General features: G+C 46.0%; 1 protein-coding gene and 1 long non-coding RNA gene across 2 annotated transcripts; both read left to right on the forward strand.

The window, feature by feature from the left end:
* The first annotated feature begins 3,602 nt into the window (after positions 1-3,602).
* On the forward strand, positions 3,603-19,590 carry ZNF16 (zinc finger protein 16). Its single transcript, XM_008571726.1, has 3 exons — positions 3,603-3,646; positions 4,135-4,329; positions 17,353-19,590. Exons 2-3 carry the CDS (start codon positions 4,137-4,139, stop codon positions 19,173-19,175), a joined length of 2,016 nt encoding a protein of 671 aa, XP_008569948.1. The 5' UTR covers positions 3,603-3,646; positions 4,135-4,136; the 3' UTR covers positions 19,176-19,590.
* On the forward strand, positions 8,448-9,432 carry LOC103589684. The gene is made up of 2 exons (XR_550411.1): positions 8,448-8,574; positions 9,187-9,432. It is a non-coding gene; the product is annotated as an uncharacterized LOC103589684 (long non-coding RNA).
* Positions 19,591-22,678: the final 3,088 nt, after the last annotated feature.

Below are 22,678 nucleotides of genomic sequence, written 5' to 3' on the forward strand. Positions count from 1 at the left end.
GGAGGGCGGCCGCAGGGCCGGATCGGGGTCGGGGTCTCGGAGGGGCGTTCTCTGGGGTGTGCGCCGCGGCGGGCCGGGGCCGCCCGGAGGCTGGTGGCGTTCCCGCGTGGCGCGTCGCCGAGGATCCTGGGCGCAGCTTGGGGGGCGGGAAGCGTGCTGGAGGTGCCCGGAGCCTGAGAGAGAAGGGGCTTCGCTCGGGGCCGCGTGTCCTGCCTGGGGGCCCTCGGGGTGGGTTCGCCTTGCGGGTGAAGAAAGGGCTTTGGGGAGAGGATAGAGCATGGCCTGTTGTCCCCCGTGGGAGCGGGAGCTGGGGGCTGGAGGGCCCGTCCTGAGGATGCTTGCTCGAGGCGGGTGGCTGCTGGTCTTCCGGTTGTGTGTTTCTTCGGCACCACGCGGAGCCTTTATCTGGGAGAATTGTTCCGAGCTCGTTCTGTTGGCAGAATGTCCTTGCAGTTGTTGCACGGGACCGCGTCTCCTTGCTGCCTGCCAGTCTGAGTGGCCCTTAGCTCCTGGAGGTCTTTGCACGTGGCCAGGCCTACATCTCAGAATCAGCATTGGCCTGTCTGGTCCTTCTCAGGCTCTTAAGAGCTCATGGGGTTAGATTGGGTCCGCCAGTGTAATCCATGTCCAGAACCTTAATTCCCTCTTCAAAGTCCCTTTTGCTGTGTAGTGTAACATATCCATAGATTCCAGGCATACGGATGTGGACGTGGGGGGAGGTGACATTCTGCCTCCCATAGATTTAATCTATGACCCCTTTGTCAAGATCCCATATATAATAGATAAAGGAGATGTAAAACAAGAGTATGGTTTAGTACAACTTATAGTAGAAAGGCCAGAAAAAATATATGCATGTTTAGGCATGTAAGCCATAATGATCTGGAAGGGTACACTAGAAACTGGGAAAGGGAAGCAAGCAGTTGGTTGGCTAAGAGGTATTTCACTATAAATTTTTTTTTACTTTTTAAGTTTTGAGCCACGGGATTGTGCCTCTATTCAGTAACAACAATGAAAATTAAAAGTATCTTAAAGTGAGCTGAATAAATATTGCAAGTGATTAATTCTTCCCCTGGGTGGGGGAGAGTGAAGGTTTCCCCCATGGAAACTGGTCATCTGCACTGTCAGGGTAGGGGGACACAGTCACTGATGGTCTTTTGGCACCCCCCACCCAATGTCTCCTGCTCTGTTCTGCTGCTGTGCGGGCGTGTGCCTTACTCCGTGCTCTCCCTTTTGAATCTGGCCTTACACCATCCCTCTGAGCACCACTGCCAGGTTAATCTTGAGATGTTTTGTTAGTTTTTGTCTCCTAATAAAGAAATGTGGCTGGTGCCTCACCTTCATCCAGCAGCCAAGGCCTGTTACAGTCTGTCCCCATGACAATCCCACTGAGCTCTGTGTGTACCTCCTTGCTTTTTCCCTACACTTGCCCTCTGACTTTCCCACTCAGACTACTAGTCGTAAGTTTCTCTGTGATCTCAGTCTAGCAGCCCTGCCCAGACCTGCTTCCTTCCCCAAGCTGCCTGTGGGTGACGCCTACAATTACCTTGACTCCCTGCATCATCCTCCTTCACCCTTCCAAGAAGCCACACCCCAACCCCCTTCTACTAGTCGTAAGTTTCTCTGTGATCTCAGTCTAGCAGCCCTGCCCAGACCCGCTTCCTTCCCCAAGCTGCCTGTGGGTGACGCCTACAGTTACCTTGACTCCCTGCATCATCCTCCTTCACCCTTCCAAGAAGCCACACCCCAACCCCCTTTCCAGATCCCCTTGACCACACCTTCACTCTGAGCAGGTAACACTGCCTCTGCCTCTTGAAATCTCCCTTCAACTTTACACCAGTCCTTAGTGGAGCAAAATGTTCTTTCTCCCAGGCAAGGCAAAAAGAACAGGAGAGCCTGTTGGCTGAAGATGCTGCATCTGGACGGTTTGTGCCCCTCACAAGGTGGTAGGAGGCCACTTCCAGCTGCCTCCAAGCATCACCAGCACCTCCAGCCTTCAGAGGCCTCTGCTGCAGAGCCTCAATTTCACAGAGTTCAGGCAGCACCCTCACTGCAAGGCCTGTGGGACCCAACACAGTGCCTCTGGGGCTTTACCCCACTCATTTGTTTCCCTGTCTACAGTGGCCAACCACTGCTCTGGGAACCTGCCTGGCATGTCCCTCCCATCCCCAGCCTTTGCACTCCCTCTGCCTCTGCCTAGTACTCCCTTTCTTCAGTGCCTGCATGGCTCTTTCCCTCCCTCACATTTAGGTCACTTTCTCAGTGAAGCCTACCCTGACTGCCCTAGTTAAAATACCCCACCACACCCCACCCCAGGCCTCTGGTGTTTCCCTGCTGCCTGTGCCCAGAGCACTTGCCCCATCTCACTGATGCATTTGCTATGATCTGTCTCCCCACTGAGATCCAAGAGGGCAGTAGTTACTGCTGTGTCCCACACTGCCCCCCAGAACAAATCCCAGCATATAGCAGGTGTTAAGGAAACACTGAAAAAATGCATATCCAAGAGAACTTCGGTTTGTAGGTTGACAGGCGTTCTGCTGTGTGGATTTCTGCCAGCATTTCCTGCCTTGTCTTCTCCACCCCTGAAGAGCAGAGGAGTCAGGGTGCCTGTTGGTGGTAAATGTAAGTGAAGGGCAGGCGTGTCAAGCCCTGTCCAGGGGAGCCTCTGGGCTGTTACACTTCCTTCTGTGTAACAGAGACATAAAAAAGAACTACTCAATTACTCGAAGCACTATGAATGCATTGAGAAGCCCAGAATGACAGCACTTCAATAATTTCCACATTAGGAAGATAAAGCTGATTGTGACAGCCCCAATTCAAAGTTAGCTTCTCCCTTTTTTTATAAAGACAAGGAAGTTTCACAAGAAAATTCAGTTGATTTAATCGTTACAAAGAACACAAGGACATGGGCAGAGTTATGGCTAAGTATAGTTTTAACAATGGAAACTAGTAACATCAGTGAGATAAAATTCCATAACGTAATTTGCAAAAGGTTAAGTCAATCCACCAACAAAAGCTTGTTAGCAAACACTTTCTTTTCCTACAGCAATTTCTTCAGTATATTTACATAACAATCAAGTAACTTTCTCAACATATCAATCAGTAGGTTAACCTGCACCAAGGACATCTGCTCTTTGAGCCAGCAATTTTGCTGTGTTACAAGCTCTTTGTCTACAACAGAGACTTTATCCTGGGGAAAGTTTCCTGTCTTTTGCAAACTTAACATTTCTATGTGTAATTTTAAAAAGTTAGGTCCTGTGAAATATATTTGTTTTATTAATGTTAGTACTCTCCACACTGGGCAGAGTGTGGTGCATTTATGCAGAGCCGGGCAGTGAGAAGGTAGGGGGAATCCCATCATTCCTCCAGGTGGAAGTGCCACATCCTGCTCAGAGGGAGGACTGGAGATGAGCCCAAGTTTGGGAGTCTTCACAGTGTAAGGCCTGTTGACACCTCAGGACTGGACAGAATCACCGAGTAGGTTGGCGAAGGTGCAGAACTGAACCCTGGGGCGCCAACAAGAAGAGAGAGATGAGAGGCTGGAAGAGAGCAGCTGTTGCAGTGGGAGGACGGAGATGGAGACACCCTCTGGATGCTGCCAGGAGGGTGCAACTCAGACAGAATTCACTACTAGGATTGGCAAGCATTGGTATGAGGACCGTGTGTGTCTGCAGTCCGGGCTGCTCAACCTTTGGAGCTGACTCTTCCCCACTGTAGATGGGTCTGGCGCATCCAACTTCACAGTATTTAAGTGTCAGGAATGAAGAGTGAGAGGGATGGGCTCACAGCAGTGTTACAGGCTTTGTGGGGGCTGCACTCCTCCTATCACGGCAGGCCTGGGCCCTTCAGTGGGTGCCTGCTGGGCACCATGGGCTCACTTTGTCATGGTTAACATCTCGCCCCTTTGTACCTGCAGCCCTGGCTCATGAGTCTGTGTCCCCATGGCTGACTATCCTTCCCCTTGGGTCTAAGATCAGGGAACACAGCATTAGTCCCTGAGACCTGGCAGCACCAGCTCCTCTTCAGGTCTCAGACTGCAGGAGTAGAGGAGGAGACCCCTGCCTGATGGGAAGATGGATTCCTGAAGGTAGCCCCTGTGTATACTCACCTGTGTCCTTGCTGGTCTCCATTTCCTAGCCATGCCCAGCCTCAGAGCTCGTCCCAAGGAGGCAGAGGTGGAGCCGTCAGCTCCAGGATCATCCCCGTGGACCCCTGCAGCCCAGGCCTGTGTGAGTGATGCTCCTGCCGTGACCCACCCTGCATCCGCAGTCTGTGGTCCCTTCTGTGGCAGTGCTGAGCAAGAAGCCATCTGCCCTCACCATCAACAGCCAGGTACTGGGAATAGGTTCCTTGATACCCTTAGTCTAGGGAGATGTCATCCACATCACCCTGCACTCACCCCTAGGAGGCATGTGTGTCATCACAGGCCTGGGGTCGGGGAGGAGGATGCATCATGGACTCACGGGGCCAAGGCTGGATGTCAGAGAGGAAGCTGACCTGGCCCCTCATGCAGTGAGCAGAACACTGTGGTTTCCCCACTTGACACAGGTGTGACATGATGACTGCCAGGGTCCTTTGCTTTGCTTTACAGCCCTGACCCCTGCCAGCCTAACAGCCAGGCTGGTGGTGGTCCTCAGTATTCTCCTCTAGTCCACGCCTTGGCCCTGCTTCCTCCTGGCTGCATTCACACTGCCTGGCTGCTCCCATCCCCTTGAGAACCCTGTCAGAGAGTCCTGTCTAAAGACCCCTTATTAGCTCATCTCTTTGGACCTCTCAACAGTAATCAGGATGGCTACTCCATGTTAGTGTCCTTTGCTTGGATCAAACAGTGGTTGTTTTAAAGGGGACACCCAGGTCATACCCTGTGTGGGCAGGGAAGGTTGGTCTAAGGGCAGAGACGACGCAGGGCAGTCCTAGGTGTTCTGAACAGAACAGAGAGGAACATATTCTGAATAGGGGAAGGAGGAGGCAGGCAGAAGATGAAAGACATAAGAAGATCCCCAGGCGTGGCCCTGAGAGATGGCTTGCTGACCAGCCTGAGCAAAGGCAGGATGTTAAGGAGAGGCCAAGGGGCCCGTGCCAAGTGTGTTGAGTGGAGAATGGTGAGGGAAGCTGGCAGGGGTTGGGGGGGGTGGGGAGGGACACACAGGAAGCAGGCTGATGGGTGGCTCATGTTTTAAAAGCCACTGGGGAATAAACTGGTGGAACAGGCAGCTCCAAGCATTTGTTCATCCACATAAACATTAAAAAAAAAAAAATGAAAACAAGTAGACACTGTCAGAACCAGCTTTGTCTTAAATCTTGAAAACTGTCAAAGGATTACAGCAACCAAGTAAACACTGAATCAAGAAAAAGGCAGCTTAAAGCTGGTGGAAAGCTATGGTGGTTTTACTTGCCCATGCCCCAGCCCCTTAGTGGCTCAGTGGCAGTCTTAAAGTGAGCAGCCTGCATTCCCAGTGGGACCCGGGTCCCAGTTCTGGAGGGAGCAGAGCAGATCTTATTCAGAAGTTACTGTGTTTGTTCCAACCTGTCTGGGGCTCCCTGAAGGATTGACGCAAGGTGCTCATCTCTGTTTTGCCTAACTCAGAGCAGAAAAATGATAGGCTCAGAAACATTGTCAGGCAAGCTAAAATCCCACAGCTGCTTGGGGCGTCAAGTATGATTACACATACATTCAGCCACCTTAAGCCTAGGAAGAAAAGCTGGGGAGAGAATTTCTTGGGGAAAATGAGGGCATTCAAAATTACCCTTGTATACTGGGGAATTTAGAAAGCCACTTGCATGCCCAAGATAAGATATGTGCTCAGAAAAGACCTGTGAAGACCATAAGCTTTCACCTCTGGCTGATCTCTAGGCTCTGTGAGAGTAGGAAACCCAGGAAGAATTTTAAACAATATTAAGGAAGTGCCCCAGCACAACCAATCTACAAAGACTACAACAGGCATTTTGTTTTTCTTTTGCTTTTGACATTGAAGGAAATCTCTGCCAAAACACTAGCTGAACAAACACAAGCTAAAGAAACAGAGGCTTCAGTGACTACACTTGACAAGGAATAGTTTTTGCAAAAGTAGCTTGGAATAGTCATTAAATGAACAAACAGCTATATCCTTCAACAATCAAGAATGACAAACCCCAGGGAAAGGGGGAAGTCTTATTTACATAGTTACCAGATTATAATATTCAAATCCCCAGTTTTTAACCAAAATCACAAAGCATACAAAGAAGCAGGAAATTATGGCCAATTCAAAGAAAAAAAATAAATTGGCAGAAAGTATTTATCAGAGAGCACAGACATTGGACTTACTAGAAAAGGACTTTAAATAAGCTGTCTTAAATATGCTCAAAGAGCTAAAAGAAACCATGGACGATGTCTTAGTCCATTTTATGTTGCTATAACAGAACTCCTGAGACTGGGTATTTTATAAAGAAAAGAGGTTTCTTTGGCTCACAGTTTTGGTGGCTGGAAGTTCAAGATTGGGCAGCTGCATCTAGCAAGGTCCTCAGACTGCTTCAACTCATGGCAGAAAATGGTAGGGGAGCATGCAGAGATCACATGGTCTGAGAGGAAGCAAGAGAGAGAAGCCAAGGAAGCTAGGCTCTTTTAACATCCCGCTCTCACAGGAACTAAACCATTTCCGTGAGAGTAATAACTCACTGACTCCTGTAGGAAGGCACTAATCCATTGGTGAGGGATCCACCCCCTTGACCAAAATACCTTCTACTAGTCCCTACCTCCCAACACTGCCACACTGGGGATCAAAGTTTAACATGAGTTTGGCAGGGACAAACCACATCCGAACCATAGCAGACAAAACTAAAATAACCAGGAAAATGATGTATGAACAGAATGAGAATATCAATAAAGATAAACAAATTATAAAAAGAAACCAAATCAGGGCCGGCCCGGTGGCACACTGCTACAGTGCGCCACTTGGGAGCACGACGGCACTCCCGCCGAGGGTTCGAATCCCACATATAGACCGGTTCCCGCTCACTGGCTGAGCAAGGTGCGGGCACAGCACCAAGGTTTGCGATCCCGTTGCCGGTCCCGGTCCCAGTCCGGTACGGGCGCGACACTGAGGGTTGCGATCTGTTGCCGGACACGAAAAAAGACAAAAAGGAAAAAAAAAAAGAAAGAAACCAAATCAAAGTTCTGTGACTGAGAATTGCAATGAAGTAAACTGAAAAATTTGAGCAGGCAGAAGAAAAGATCAGCAAACTTGAAGGTAGGGCAACTGAAATTATCCAGTCTGAGGAGCAGAAAGAAAAAAGATCTAGGAAAAGTGAACAGAGCTTGATGGACCTGTGGGATGTCATCGAGCAGACCAATATATATGTTATGGGAGTCCAAGGAGGAAACAAGTACAGAAAGTGGGTAGAGGGACTGGCCAGTTGGCTCGGTTGGGTAAAGCACAGTGTAATGACACCAAGGTCAAGGGTTTGGATCCCGGTACTGGCCAGCTGCCAAAAAGAAGAGAAAGGGGTAGAAAGAATATTTGAAGAAACAATGGCTAAAAACTTCCCAAATTAGATGAAAGATATGAATGTACACATCCAAGAAGCTTAACAAACTCTGAGTAGATAAATTTAAAGAAGTCCTCACCAAGTCTCATTATAATCAAATTGTCGAAAGTCAAAGAGAGAATCTTGAAAGCAGCAAGAATGAAGGGACCTGTCTAGCACAAGGGATCCTCAGTAAGATCAACAGCCAATTTCTCATCAGAACCCATGGAGTTCAGAAGACAGCAGGATGGCATATTTAAAGTGATGAGAAGAAACAAAACCTGTCAACCAAGAATTCTGTATCTAGCAAAATTTCCCTTCAAAATGAAGGGGAAATTCAGACATTCCAAAATAGACAAAAGCTGAGGAAGTTTGTTACCAATAGACTTGCCCTACAAGAAATGCCAAAGGGAGTCCTAAAGGTTGAAATGAAAGGACACTAGAGGGACCCAAAGCCCTATGAAGAAATAAAGCCTCCACTAAAGGTAACTACACAGGTAGGTATAAAAGTTAGCACTGTATTTTTGGCTTGTAAGTCCACTTTTTATTTTCTACACAATTTAGAGAACAAGTGCATAAAAAATAACTATAAGTCTGTGGGTTTTGTACCCACAACTTATAAAGGTATGATTTGTGATAACAGTGTAAAGGGAGTAACAGCTGTGTAGGAGCAGAGTTTTTGTGTGCTATTGAAGCTAAGTTGGTATCAGTTGTTTTAGGATATTAGGATGTTCGTTGTAATCTCCATAGTAACCACAAGAAAATTTCTTTTTTTTTTTTTTTCTCTCTTTTTTAAAAGATGACTGGTAAGGGGATCTTAACCCTTGACTTGGTGTTGTCAGCACCACGCTCTCCTAAGTGAGCCAACCGGCCATCCCTATATAGGGATCCGAACCCATGGCCTTGGTGTCATCAGCACCACACTCTCCCAAATGAGCCACAGGTCGGCCCCCACAAGAAAATTTCTTAAAAATGTACAGAAAAAGAACTAAGGAGGGAATCAAGATGGTGTACTACGAAAAACTCAACTGAACTCCAAAGAAGGCGGCGACAGAGGAACTGAGGGACAAAAAGGTAAAAGGTAGACCAAGACCAGATGCAGAATGGCAGAAGTCAGGCCTTCGTTTTCAGTAATTACCTTAAATGTGAATAGATTAAACTCTCCAGTCAAAAAGCAGGTATTGTCAGAATGGATAAGGAAGCATGATCCAATTATATGCTGTCTACAAGGGACTTACTTTAGATTCAGAGACACAAAAAAGCTTAATGTGAAAGGTAGAAAGTAACCAAAAGAGAGCTGGGTTGACTATACTAATATCAGACAAAGTAAACTAAGTCAAAACTGTTACAAGAGACAATGAAGGACATTTTATATTGATAAAAAGATAGATTCATCAACAAGATATAGCAATTATAACAGATACAAACCAAATAAAGAGCCCCAAAATATATGGAGCAAACATAGATTTGAAGGGAGAAATAGACAATTCTATAAGAAAAGTTAGAGACTTCAATATCCACTTCCAAAAATGGACAGAACATCCAGACAGAAATCAGTAAGGAAATAGGGGACTTGAACAACACTGTAAGTCAGCGACACCAGTAGACATTTCTATGGTCTGAATGTTTCTGTCCCTCCAAAAGTTATATCTTGACATCTAATTCCCAATGTGTTGATATTAACAGGAGGGTCCTTTGGGAGATGACTAAGTCATGAGAGCAGAGCCCTTGTGAATGGGATGGATGCCTTATAAAAGAGGCCTGATGGAGCTTGTATGCCCCTTTTCTTGCCCTTCTGCCATGTGAAGAGACCTAGAAGGTACTACCTCTGAGGAACAGGCCCTCGCCAAATAACAAATGTGCTGGCATCTTGATCTTGGACTTCCCAGCTTCCAGAACTGTGAGCAGTAAATTTCTGTTGTTTATGAATTACCCAGTCTAAGGTATTTTGTTAAAGCAGCCCAAATGGACTGTGAAGAAATATATAAAACACTCCACCGAGAAGAACAGATAACACATTCTTCCCAAGTGTATGTGGAACATAACACGTCTCGATAAATTTAAAAAGATTGAAATCAGGGCCGGCCCGGTGGTGCACTGGAGAGTGCGCCGCTTGGGAGCACGGAGGCGCTCCCGCCGAGGGTTCGGATCCTATGTGGAGACTGGTTCCCACTCACTGGCTGAGCGCGGTGCAGGCGCAACACCAAGGGTTGTGATCCTGTTGCCGGTCCCCGGTACGGGCGCGACACCAAGGGTTGTGATCCCGTTACCGGTCAGTAAAAAAGACAAAAAGGAAAAAAAAAAAAGATTGAAATCATACAAAGTATCTTCTCTGACCAATAACAGCAGTAAAACTGGAAATTTTCCAGATATATAGAAATAAAGCAACAAATGGGTCAAAGAAAAAAATCACAAGGGAAATTAGAGAATACCTTCAGACAAATGAAAACACAGCATACCAAAATTTATGCCTTAATTAAGAAGGAAGAAAAATATTGAATCAGTAACCTAACATTACACCTTAAAAGACTACTAGAAGAGCAAACTAAACCCAAAGCTATCAGAGGGAGGAAACAAGATTACAACAGAGATGAGGGAAATAGAGAATAGAAAAACAGTAGAATCAACAAAATCAAAATGTCAACAAAATTAACAAACTGTTCTTGAGATTGACAAAGGAAAAAAGAGAAAACACAAATAATGAAAATCAGAAACAAAAGTGGGGACATTACTACCAACCTTAAAAACATAAAATAGGAGGATAAGAGAATACTGTAACAGTTGTATACCAACAAATTAGATAACCTAGATGAAAGGGACAAATTCATAGAAATACACAAAGTACCAGAACTGACTCTGAACAGACCTGTAACAAATAAAGAGATTGAGTCAGTAATAAAAACTCCCAGCAAAGAAAAGTCCAGGACCAAAATGGCTTTAATGATTAATTCTACTAGCATTTAATGAATTAATATCCATCCTTCTCAAATTCTTCCAAAGTATAGAAGAGGAGGGAACACTTCCCAACTCATTCCGAGGCCAGCAGTATATACTAATATGGGTCAAATTGTGTCCCCCAGAGGTTCATGTATGAGAAACTTAAGCCCTACTGGGGCAGTGTTAAGAGGGTGGGAAATCCTGTTATGGTAATTGAAAGGTGGAGCCTTTAAGAGGTGATTAAGTTGTGAGGACTGAACCCTGATGAATGGATTAATCCATTGATGGTTTAATGGGTGGTAATGGGCACAGTTCTGATGGCTCTAAAAGGAGAGCAAGTGAGGACTTAGGTCTGTCTTGCTCAGCCCATTCTCCATGTGATATCCTGCATCACTGCCACCACCACCAAGGCCCTCACCAGATATGTTCCCTGGATTTCGGACTTGCCACCCTCCAACATTATAAGAAATAAGTTGTGTTTTTTTATAAATTACCCAGTTTCAGGTAATCTGTTCTAAGCAAGAAAAACAGACTAATACACCTACCAAAGCCAGATAAAGACAGCACAAGAAAAGAAAATTAGAAACCAGTATCCCTTATAGCTAGAGATGCAAAACTCAACAGAATAATGGCAAACTGAATCCAACAGCATGTTGTATTATACCTTGTGACCAAGTGAGATTTAACCCAGTAATAGAAGGGTGGTTTAACCAAAGAAAACCAATCAGTGTAATTCGCTACATTAATAAAATGAAGGAGAAAAATCATGATTATCTCAATTTATATAGAAAAAGCCTTTGATAAAATCTAACACTTATGATTGGAAAAAAAGAAAGAAACTCATGAAACTTGTAATAGAAAGGTACCTGCTCAACATGATGTAGGGCATTTGTGAAAAACCCACAGCTAACATATTCAGTGGTGAAAGAGTAAAACTCCCCCCCCCCAGATCAGGAGCAAGACAAGTATGTCTGATTTCACCACTATTCAACATTGTACCGGAAGTTCTAGCCAGAGCAAGGAGGCAAGAAAAAGAAAGAAAAGGCATCCAAATTGGAAAGAAAGAAGTAAAAATCTATTTGCATGAGACAAAACTCCATACATAGCAAATCCCAAAGAATCCACAAAAAAGCTACTAGAGGTAGTAAACTAGTTCAGCAAAGTTGCAGGGAACAAGATCCGCACACAGTCAGTGTGCTTCTATACACCGGCAATGAACAATCTGAAAAGGAAATCAAGGAAGCAACTCCATTTACATGGAATCAATAGGAAAAAAAACTAGAGATAAATTTAACCAAGGAGACAAAAGTTCACTGAAAACTGCAAAACGTTACTGAAAGGAATTAAAGAAAATACAAGTAAATGGAAGACATTCCATGTTCATGAATTAGAAGATGTAATATTATACCAAAACTACCCAAGGTGATCTTTGTTTTTTGGTTTTTTTTTTAAACATGACTGGTAAGGGGATCTTAACCCATGCTCAGCCAGCAAGCAAACCGGCCATCCCTATATGGGATCCGAACCCATGGCCGTGGTGTTATCAGCACCGCACTCTCCCGAGTGAGCCACGGGCCGGCCCCCAAGGTGATCTTTGGATTCAATGCAATTCCCATCAAAATTCCAATGGCCTCATTTGCAGAAATGGAGAAGTTGATCCTTAGATTCATATGGAACTACAAGTGCCCCAAATAGCCAAAACAATCTTGAAAAAGAGTAACAAAGCTGGAGGAGTCACACTTTCCACTTTCAAAACTTACTACAAAGCTCCAGTTATCAAAACAGTTTGGTACTGGCATAAAGATAGATATACAGACTAGTGGAATAGAATTGAGAGTGCAGAAATAAACCTGTACATCTGTAGCCAATTGATTTTGTTTTTGTTTTTGGTGGCTGGCTGGTGCAGGGATCTGATCCTGTGACCTTATTGTTATAAGGCTGCACTCTAACCAACTGACCTAACCAGCCAGCCCTGTAGCCAGCTGATTTTTAACAAAGGTGCGAAGATCTTTCAAGCAGAAGAAAAACAGCCCTTCAGCAATTAGTGCTGGAATGAGTAAATATCCACAATGCCAAAGCACAAAGTCAGGCCCCTACCTTATGCCACATACAGAAGTTAAGTCAAAGTGGATCAGTGATGTAAATATAAGACTTTTAGAATAAATTATAGGGGTAAACCTTCATGATCTTGGATTTGGCAATGGATTCTTAGATATGTCACCAAAAGCATAAACAACAAAAGAAAAAAATAAATTACACTTCATTAAAATTTAAAACTTTTGGGCATCAAAGGACATTATCAAGAAAGTGAAAAGACGTCCTACGGAATGGGGGGAAATCTTTGCAAATCATATATCTGATAAGGGTCTAGTGTGCAGAGCATATAAAGAACTTTTACAACCCAACAAAAGACAACCCAATTTGCTAACAGATGAAAAGATGTTTAGTATCATTAGTCATTAGAGAAATACAAATCAAGAGTACAATGAGGTCATTCCTAGGATGAGTGTAATAAAAAAAAAGAACTAGTGTTCACGAGGATGTGCAGAAATTGGAACCCTCATACATTGCTGATGGGAATGCAAAGTTGGACAGTCACTGTGGAAAATAATTTGGCAGTTCCTCAAAAGTTTAAACATAGCATTTCCAAATAACCCAGTAATTCCACTCCTTGGTATATGCCCAGAAGAACTGCAGACAGGTACTGCTTTGGGTTGAATATCCCCCCAAAACTTAATCCCAACTGTGACTGTTAAGAGGATGGGAAATTCTATTACAGTAATTGAAAGGTGGGGTCTCGAAGAGGTGGTTAGATTGTAGGACCATGCAGTAGTGAATGGATTAATAATGATGGTCAGGGGCGTGGTTTGGAGGGCTTTAAAAGGAGAGTGAATAAGGAGGTTAGTCTCTCTCTGCTCCACCATTTTTGCAGTGTGATACACTGCTGTCACTGAAGTTAACCAACAAAGAAAACCTTCACCAGATGTGTTCCTTGGACTTTGGACTTCCTAGCCTCTGAAATTGTAAGCAATAAATTTTGTTTTCTTATAAATCACCCAGTTCCAAGTATTTTATTCTAAGCAACAGAAACGGACTAATGCAGGTGCTTACACAAGTACACATACCTTGTGTTCATAGCAGTACTATTCACAGTGTCCAAAAGGTGCAAACGACCCAAACGTCCATCAGTGGAAGGATGGATGAATGGTAGTATATGCATACTATGGAATATAATTCGGCCATAAAAAGGAGTGAAGTACTGATACATGCAACAGTGTGGGTGAACCACCAAAACATTTGCCAAGTCAAAGAAGCCAGTCACAAAAGACCATGTACTGGATGATTCCATTTATGTGAAGTATCCAGAATAGTTAAGTCCTAGAGACAGAATACAGGTTGGTGGTTGTCAGGGGCCGGGGGAAGGAGGTGATGGGGGTAAACTGCTTAGTGGGTAAGGGGTTTTACTTTGGAGTAGTGAAATTTTTTTTTTTTTTTTTAAAGATGACCGGTAAGGGGATCTCAACCCTTGGCTTGGTGTTGTCAACACCATGCTCAGCTAGTGAGCCAACCAGCCATCCCTATATAGGATCCGAACCCGTGGCCTTGGTGTTATCAGCACGGCACTCTCCCAAGTGAGCCACAGGCCAGCCCGAAAATGTTTTGGAAATAGAAGTGGTAGTCGCACGACATTATGAGTGTGTTACATACCACTGAATTGTTCATTTTGGAATGATTAATTTTATGTTGTGTGAATTTCACTTCACCTAAATAAATTATTAAATAAAACAAAAAGAAAAGTAGCTGCAGGTGATGGAGGACTGGTGGAGCCCCCCCTGAGTGTGAGGTGCCACTGGGGTCTGTATGGCAGACGGTCTGGCTGTGGTGCTGGGAGAGGCCGCTGCTGCACCACTGCAACAGGTGATGCATCATGGTCACACAAGCCTGGTTTTACGACTTGGGTAGTGATTGAAACTGTGTTCTACAAGCCTGGAAGCCACTAAGCATAAAGGTCTTTTACCATAAAGGTGTTTCCTTTCAGAGGAAATTTTATATTGTTCTGGAAGAGCTCAGAATCCTTACCTTCTTCATCTAAGGAGGAACTTTCATCATTTTTTCCCACAGTTCTTATGTTGCAAAGAATTGCATCCAGTTTAGTAAGTCCAAACAGTCATCCCCACCATTCTCACCCACAGAATTCACTTTTTATTTCTGTCTGAATAAAAGACTGTCATCTGAACAGTGGCTCAGGCTAGAGAGCCAATTCCTCATTGCCACCATCTCCTGACCACAGTAGTGGCATCTCATCTCAATCAGGGGTCACCAAATCCAGCTGGCAGGTTGTTTTTTATGGCCTTACAAGCTAAGAATGGTTTTGAGGGTTTTTTAAAGGGTCTTTTTTTTTCCCTTGGTGTTTTTGTTTTTGTTTTTGACTGCTTGATAGTACGGGCATCCAAACCTTTGACCTTGGTGTCATGACACTGTGCTCTGACCAACTAAGCTAATTGGCCAGCCCTAAAAGGTTATTTTAAAACAGCAAAGAAGACCATGTAACAAACTATACAGCCGCAAAGCCTAACAGTTTCTCTCTGACACTTTACAGAAATCTCTACTGACTCCTGTCTGTGTAATTGCCACGGCCTTTTTTATCCTTCCTCATCTGGTCCCTTCTCCACACACAGCCAGAAGAGGGCAAGGGGCTCCCAGGTCAGAATCTTGGCAGGGAAGAGAGGCCCAGCAAACCCCAGGCCATTCCTGGTGGGGCAAGGACTCGTGCAGACATTGCCTCTCCATGCAGCCCTTGTGCCCTCCCTTCTGTCGCTCCTGGAGCCCAGTGGCAGGTGGACACCACATTACCCAGACACCCTGTGGGGCCAGGACTAGGGCTTCTGATGGGGAGCAGAAGCTGAGGAGGGAGGCGGGGAGGGGCACAGTGTGTGTGACCATGGGCTGCCAAGGGGAAGGTGAAGAAAGGCACCCTGTGTGTCAGCAGTTCCACAGGAGAGGCCTAATTCCAGACTCCAGGGCCCAAGGAGCATGCAGGGGGCATCTGGCTGGAGGCACCGCAGCACAGTGTGTCTGTGCCACAGGTGTTGGGTGACCAGAGCATGAAGTGGCACCAAGAGACATGTGGGTGCATTGGGCAGAGGGGCTGGTCCTGTAAGGGTCACAATTGGGGCTGGGCTGTGTCCAGATTGGGACTGTACTGACACCACTGGTGGCTCCTCAGGAACAGGCAGGAGGCTGAGAGAGAGTGCTGTTGCAGCAAATTCTGGAAGTCCCAGACAGGGAGAGGCAGTGAGGGAGCAGGATGGAGGGATGATGGGCCCAAGGAGAGGGGTCCTTCCAGTCCTGGGGACACAGTTCTGTGTCAGGGAGTGATCCAGACAGTGTGAGAGACAGCAGGGATGGCGAGGAGAGCATGGTGGGGAGCTTTCATTTATGGGTGACATTCAGGGAAGGGTTCTCTGGTGAGGTGTGTTTGAGCAGACGTTGGTGGAGAGAAGGGCAAGTATGAGGGCCACGTGGAGAGTATTCCAGGCAGAGCAGACCCTAAGGTGAGTGTATCCACCCTGCTCAGGGAACAGCCAGAGCAGAGGTGGGGAAAGGCCTGGGAGGCCCTGAGTGCCCTGATAGTGCTGTGGTCTGACGAGCAGGAGGGAAGCTACTCAACTCATGTGGCATGGCCTGGGGTTTCTCAATTTGAATGAGAGACAGACTGCCAAGACCTTCATTTGAAGGATCCAGGGCATGAAGAAAGAGGGAGGTGCCAACACCTCTCTCCTGGTGTGACAAGGAATCTTATGCCTATTTCTGTCTTCAGAAAGATGGACACAACCCGTTACATATTGTCACCAGGGCCAGCAATTGTCCAGCAAACTCCAACCAGAATTGCAGGTGTTACAAGAAGGTGAAGGTGGTTTTGACAAAACAGAGCAGTCTCTGAAGGCTTGCCTGTTGAGTGAGACAGAATCTGGTGTTTGACACATGTCCCTGCCACACAGGAGAGTTGGGTGATGCTTCCGTGCATTCCATGGAGCTAGCTTTGCCTCTCTGTGCCTGTGGCCAGGGGCTGCCTCTCCACACTGGTAACTCCTAAGACCAAGCCTGGATGCCACTTGCTGGCACAGAGAGAACAAAAGATAGGCCTGAGGGGTTTACACCTTGCATTGTGGAGAAGAAAAAAGTAAAGTATGTGACAATGGAACACAAAGCTTTCCTTGTACAGGTGGAAGGGGTGAGAACCCACCTGCATTTGGGTCACATTCCAAGGTAGAGCCAACAGGACTTGCTGCAGGTGTGAGAGGAAGGGGCTGTGGAGGAGCACCAGGGTTTTGGTCAGCAAGCAGGCAAACTGCAGGAGTGACTCCTTAGATGTTGTATTAGTCCATTTGTGTTGCTATGATAGAAATATCTGAGACTGGGTAATTTATAAGGAAAAGAGGTTTATTTGGCTCACGATTCAGGGACAGCTGCATCTGGCATGGGCCTCAGGCTGCTTCTACTCATGGCAGAAAGTGGCAGGTACAAGGCGATCACGTTGGTGGGGAAAGAGGTACCGGGGTCTATTAAACAACCAGCTCTCGCGGGAACTGATAGAGCGAGAACTCACCCATTAATCCCCCTCTCCCACAGAGAGCATTAATCCATTCATTAGGGATCCGCCCCCATGACTCAAACTGCCACATTGCGATCAGATTTCCATGAGCTCTGGCGGGACCGTACATCCAAACTCCATCACGTGTGGAATCCTGGGGAGGGTGGGTTACCCAGGGGCTCACCCAGCACTCCAGTGAGTCCTCATGCCTCTTGCCTCCTCCACAGAAGGTAAGGCTTCCAGCTCTGCAGATTTCTTGTCTGTTTTCCTGTTGCTGCCACAGCCATTCCTTTCAAGTGACTTTATGTTTATTGTTTCAGATTGTGACAACAGGACTGAGGACAAGGAGTTTCTTCAGAAGGAAGATATTTCTGAGGATTTGGAATCACAGGCAGAAGTGTCAGAAAACTGTGCTGGTGATGTTTCCCAGGCACCCAGGCTTGGAGAACTCTGTGACAACGCATTAGAAAGAGATTGGGGAGTCCCTGAAGGTGAGGGCCTGGTGCAGTCTTTCTGCTGGGAGGCGGACTTCACACCATCAGAAGTGCTCCATAAGAGCCCCTTAGGGGAGAAAAATCTGGACTGTAATGGTTTTGACAGAAGCTTCAGTCTGAGCCCAAACCCGATGGCATATCAAGGAGCCTCTACAGAAGAGAGGCCACATCCAAATGACATGTGTGGCCAGAGCTTCCCACACAGTGTGGACCTGACTGTCCATGAGGCAGTTCCCACAGCTGAAGGCCCACTCATATGTAATGAGTGTGGAAAAACTTTCAGAGGAAACCCTGATCTTACTCGGCATCAGGTCGTCCATGCTGGAGAGGACTCCTTCATGTGTGATGAATGTGGGAAATCCTTCAGCCAGAACTCGGTTCTTAAAAGCCATCAGCAATCTCATGTGAGGGAGAAGGTCTTCCATGGGCCGTCAGACCTTGCCAGGCATCAGACTCACCACAGGACTGAGAAGCCTTGCGTGTGTGATGAATGTGGAAAAGGCTTCAGCCAGAACTCAGGTCTTAAAAAGCACCAAAAGTCTCACATGAGTGAGAAACCCTATGAATGCAACGAGTGTGGGAAGGCCTTTAGGCGGAGCTCAAACCTCATCCAACATCAGAGAATCCATTCTGGGGAGAAACCCTATGTGTGTGACGAGTGTGGGAAGGCCTTCAGGCGGAGCTCAAACCTCATTAAACACCATAGGATTCACACAGGTGAGAAGCCTTTCGAGTGCAACGAGTGTGGGAAGGCCTTCAGCCAGAGCGCACACCTTCGGAAGCACCAGAGGGTTCACACCGGAGAGAAGCCCTATGAGTGCAGTGATTGTGGCAAACCATTCAGTCGAGTCTCCAACCTCATTAAGCATCACAGGGTCCACACTGGAGAGAAGCCCTATAAGTGTGGTGACTGTGGGAAGGCCTTCAGCCAGAGCTCCAGTCTTATTCAGCATCGGCGGATTCACACAGGAGAAAAGCCACATGTGTGTAACGTGTGTGGAAAAGCCTTTAGTTACAGCTCTGTGCTCAGAAAGCACCAGATAATCCACACGGGAGAGAAGCCATATGGCTGCAATGTCTGTGGGAAGGCCTTCAGTCACAGCTCTGCCCTTATTCAGCACCAGGGCGTGCACACAGGTGACAAGCCCTATGAGTGCCATGAATGCGGGAAGACCTTTGGCCGCAGCTCCAACCTCATCCTTCACCAGCGAGTCCACACTGGAGAGAAACCCTACGAATGTACTGAGTGTGGGAAAACCTTCAGCCAGAGCTCAACCCTCATTCAGCATCAGAGGATTCATAATGGGTTGAAACCCCATGAATGTAGCCAGTGTGGCAAAGCCTTCAACCGAAGCTCAAACCTCATTCACCACCAGAAAGTCCATACTGGGGAGAAACCTTACACATGTGTTGAATGTGGCAAGGGCTTCAGCCAGAGCTCACACCTTATTCAGCATCAGATAATCCACACTGGCGAGAGGCCCTATAAATGCAGTGAGTGTGGGAAAGCATTCAGTCAGCGTTCGGTCCTTATCCAACACCAGAGAATTCACACTGGGGTGAAGCCCTACGACTGCACTACATGTGGGAAAGCCTTCAGCCAGCGCTCAAAGCTGATTAAACACCAGTTGATTCACACCAGGGAGTAGCCCGTTGGTCTGGTAGGAGTGAAGTCCAGCATGGTTTCCTCTCCGACTCTGGCCGTCTTCCAGGCCTGGAGCCAGTGCTCACTTGCTGCCCTTCACCCAGTGGCCAGGAAGCCTGGATCACCCTTTACAGGCTTCTGTCTCACTGCCATTGTTCCTGCTCTGGCGACCTCTTGTTTTGTTTTGTTTTTACAGTTTGAGTGCAGACTGCCACGTTTGTTAGGAAGAAAAAGATTATGGGGGCTGCATATTCATGAATAGAGTTTGTTATTGTCATCAAGTTCCAAAAAAAAGTAAAGTGACATTTGGTTTGCAATAACCACAGTAATTCTTTTGTTTGGTAATTAGTCATAAGGAGTGCATTCTTTGTCAGTGGCTGTAGTTGACATTTTGTTTACATAAAGTCAGGTTGAGAGTGTTCCCGGTCTGACTACTGGCATCCTCCCCAGAGGGGCACATACTCACTACCACTATTCCTCTCCCTTCATCCCCACCGCCCCACCCTCTATGCATATCTGCTGTCTCGGTTCAGCTTTCTCATTGCTTTGCTGTGCTCAGGTCCCCACACCCCACTCGGGACTGCTGCACAGTCTCGTGGCTGTTCCCAGCCTCCAAATTCTGTGCCTCCTGGTGCAGGACCTGCAGAGGAAGTTCTCTCTAAGAACCTCATTTTCTTCCCCACTGTTTCCAGGTTCAGTCTTTCCCCAGACACATTAGTCACCAGACATTTATGGGGCACCGACTAGGTGCCCTGCCCTAGGGGTTCAGCTTACCCACTCCCCTATCCTCAGTTTCCCAGAGCTGTGCTCCTGTCCCCTGAACAGGGAGAACTCAGCCCAAATGCAACATCTCTCACCAGGGAGGCCCCTCGATACCAGCCAGCAGATCTTAACCTAGGGGTGTTACCAGACATGGTTCTCTGCAAACTACAGCCCACGGGCCAAACCTGGCCCCCATCTGCTTACAGCCATGCCTGTTTGTTCACAGATATCTATGGCAGCTTTTGCACTACTGAATTGAGTAGTGGTCCACATTATGGCTCACAGAACCAGAGTATGAACTTTATGGCACTTTACAGGAAATCTTTGCTGATCCAGCCTTAAGACACTACATGACCCAGGTGGTTATCAGGAGCTGGACTTGCCCAGAGGCTTGGAGTTCTTACAGGAGTTGAGGTGCATTTTGTGGCCAGGGGACTAGTCTGTGTTGTGCAGTGATCACCTGTGTACAGGCAGGTGGTTCCTGGCAGTTTCACAGACACAGGATCCATCCCTCCATACCCTTTCCCCAATACTCAGTAGGTCTTCAGGAAAGATGCACGACCTGAGAGCCTACCTCAGTTCTTAACTGCAGTCAAGAGTTCTGTGAAGATTAAATGAACTGATCTGTGAAGTATTTTAAAACTGTGCCTAGTCCTTGGCAGCCTGTGTAGATACTATCATTGTTAACGAAATGTATAAATCTCACAGAATCACCAGGAGAGCTGAAGAAACAGGTTTGGGGCCAAGCTTCCAGGAAAAATTCCAGGACTATTCTGTGGAACTGCCCCACCAAGGGAGCTGCCACCCACTTGGTAATCCCACTGCCCTGCCATGACCCAGACCAGCAGGCAGCTGTCGAACTTCCCTGTTTAATTCTGCTTTGACTTAGAGTCTTATGCAGGTTCATCAGAAACAACTTTTATTCTCTGCTAGTATCAAGGGAGTCCAGGAAGTGTAGATTCTAACATGTGGAGGAGGTTTCCTGGGATTTTGAATAGTCATAAATGACAGATGTCCACTATAACCTACATTTTTATAATTTTTTAAATTCTGAAATAATTTCACACACAAAAGCAGTAAGAATACTACAAGGAATACCCGTATCCCTTTACTCAGAATCTGTAGTTAACATTTTGCCACACTTGCATTTTTTCTCTGAGACTTATATTGCAGATGTGATGAGCCTTTACCTCTGAACACGTCAGCATGTGCTTCCTAAGAACAGACGTTCTCTTTCATGACCACGGTATTATCTTCAGAGTCAGAAAATGAACGTTGATGACATAATTTATAAATCTTATTGATGTTTTGCCAATTGTCCCAGTAATGTCCTCTATAGCAATTTAAAATATTTTTTCCTGATCTGGGATCCAGTCTAAGCTCACACATACGTGGTTGTCATGTCCTTCTGCCTGGAATAGTTCTCCAGTCTTTGTCTGCTATGACATTGACATTTTTTAAGAGAATAGGCTATTTTGTAGGGTGTCCGTCACTTGGATTTGTCCTGTGTTTCCTGATGATTTTGGCAGGAGCCACAGAAGAGGTGTGTCCTTGGTTCATCACATCAGGAGGTCCACGATGTGGGGTTTCTGTCCCTTTCAGGTGATGTTACTCTTTATCACTTGGTTAAGATGGTGACTGCTAGTTTTCTCCACTGTAAAGTTACTGTTTCTCTCTTTTTAACTAAATATTTTCTGGAAAGTTACTTTGAATCTATGTAAGCAACCTGTTTCTCATCAGCTTTTACTCACTGTTTAGATCCATAAATGATTCTTGCTTCTAATCCCATTACCATTGGGAAGAGTTTTGCCTTCTCCACTTATTTATTCATTTATGTAGAATGGATTCATTGACTCCTACTTATTCAGTGGGTCACCGTTTGTCATTAATTGCGATGCTCCAGTTGGCCCAGATCTGGCCAGTGGGAGCCTGTTCCAGTTCTCATATCCTTTTTGTGCCCTTATCATTTTTTAACACTTTTTTCCCGGCACAACAAATTGTTCCAAGCTCGTCTTGTACTTTCTCTGCCCTGGCTGTGAGCTAAGTCCTTTTCCCAAGGAGTCCTGGTCCCTTTTTGCAGAGAATGGGTTTTACAAAACGAAATCTGGGTGCTGGGTTGTGCTTATTTGTTACCGGGCGTATCATTGCTTCTGGGCCCTGTCATCAGAGAGCTAGGAGATGTGTATTTGTGTACACACACCAGCTTGTTTCAACTTCCATACTTAACAGTATATTAACCTTGAGTTTACACCAGTTACTACCAATTCCAATCCAACACCGCAGTTTATCTATCCTTCCCTCTTTCCATACTTGTAACCACACATACATGCTTTAAAAAAAAAAAAAAATGACCGGTAACGGGAACTTAACCCTTGACTTGGTGTTGTCAGCACCACATTCTCCCAAGTGAGCAAACCGGCCATCCCTATATAGGGATCCGAACCCATGGCCTTGCTGTTATCAGCACCGCACTCTCCCGAGTGAGCCAAGGGCTGGCCCTCACACATGCTTTTTTTTTTTAAGCAAATATGGTTCATATTATCCTCGATATACTTAATATATTTGCACAATCCTAGTGTGTACTAAAAGATTCAGAATCTCTAATCCATGACCATTGTATAAAAACAATCTACCAATTGTTCAATATTTGCTACATGATTTTCCACTTTGATTTGAGGATGTGTAGTTGAAATACTGTGTAAAAACATACTTGAGTCTTGGTTTTGTCTTGTTCTTTTAACAGCG

Source organism: Galeopterus variegatus, unplaced genomic scaffold (assembly GCF_000696425.1).
Source record: "Galeopterus variegatus unplaced genomic scaffold, G_variegatus-3.0.2 Scaffold714, whole genome shotgun sequence".
NCBI classification, from domain to species: Eukaryota; Metazoa; Chordata; class Mammalia; order Dermoptera; family Cynocephalidae; genus Galeopterus; species Galeopterus variegatus.

Bases quoted from the DNA above. Each gene is read 5' to 3' on its own strand.
- ZNF16 (XM_008571726.1), top strand. From the start codon at position 4,137: ATGCCCAGCCTCAGAGCTCGTCCCAAGGAGGCAGAGGTGGAGCCGTCA. The intron at 4,330-17,352 runs GTACTGGGAATA...TTATTGTTTCAG, and splicing joins CCCTCACCATCAACAGCCAG to ATTGTGACAACAGGACTGAG.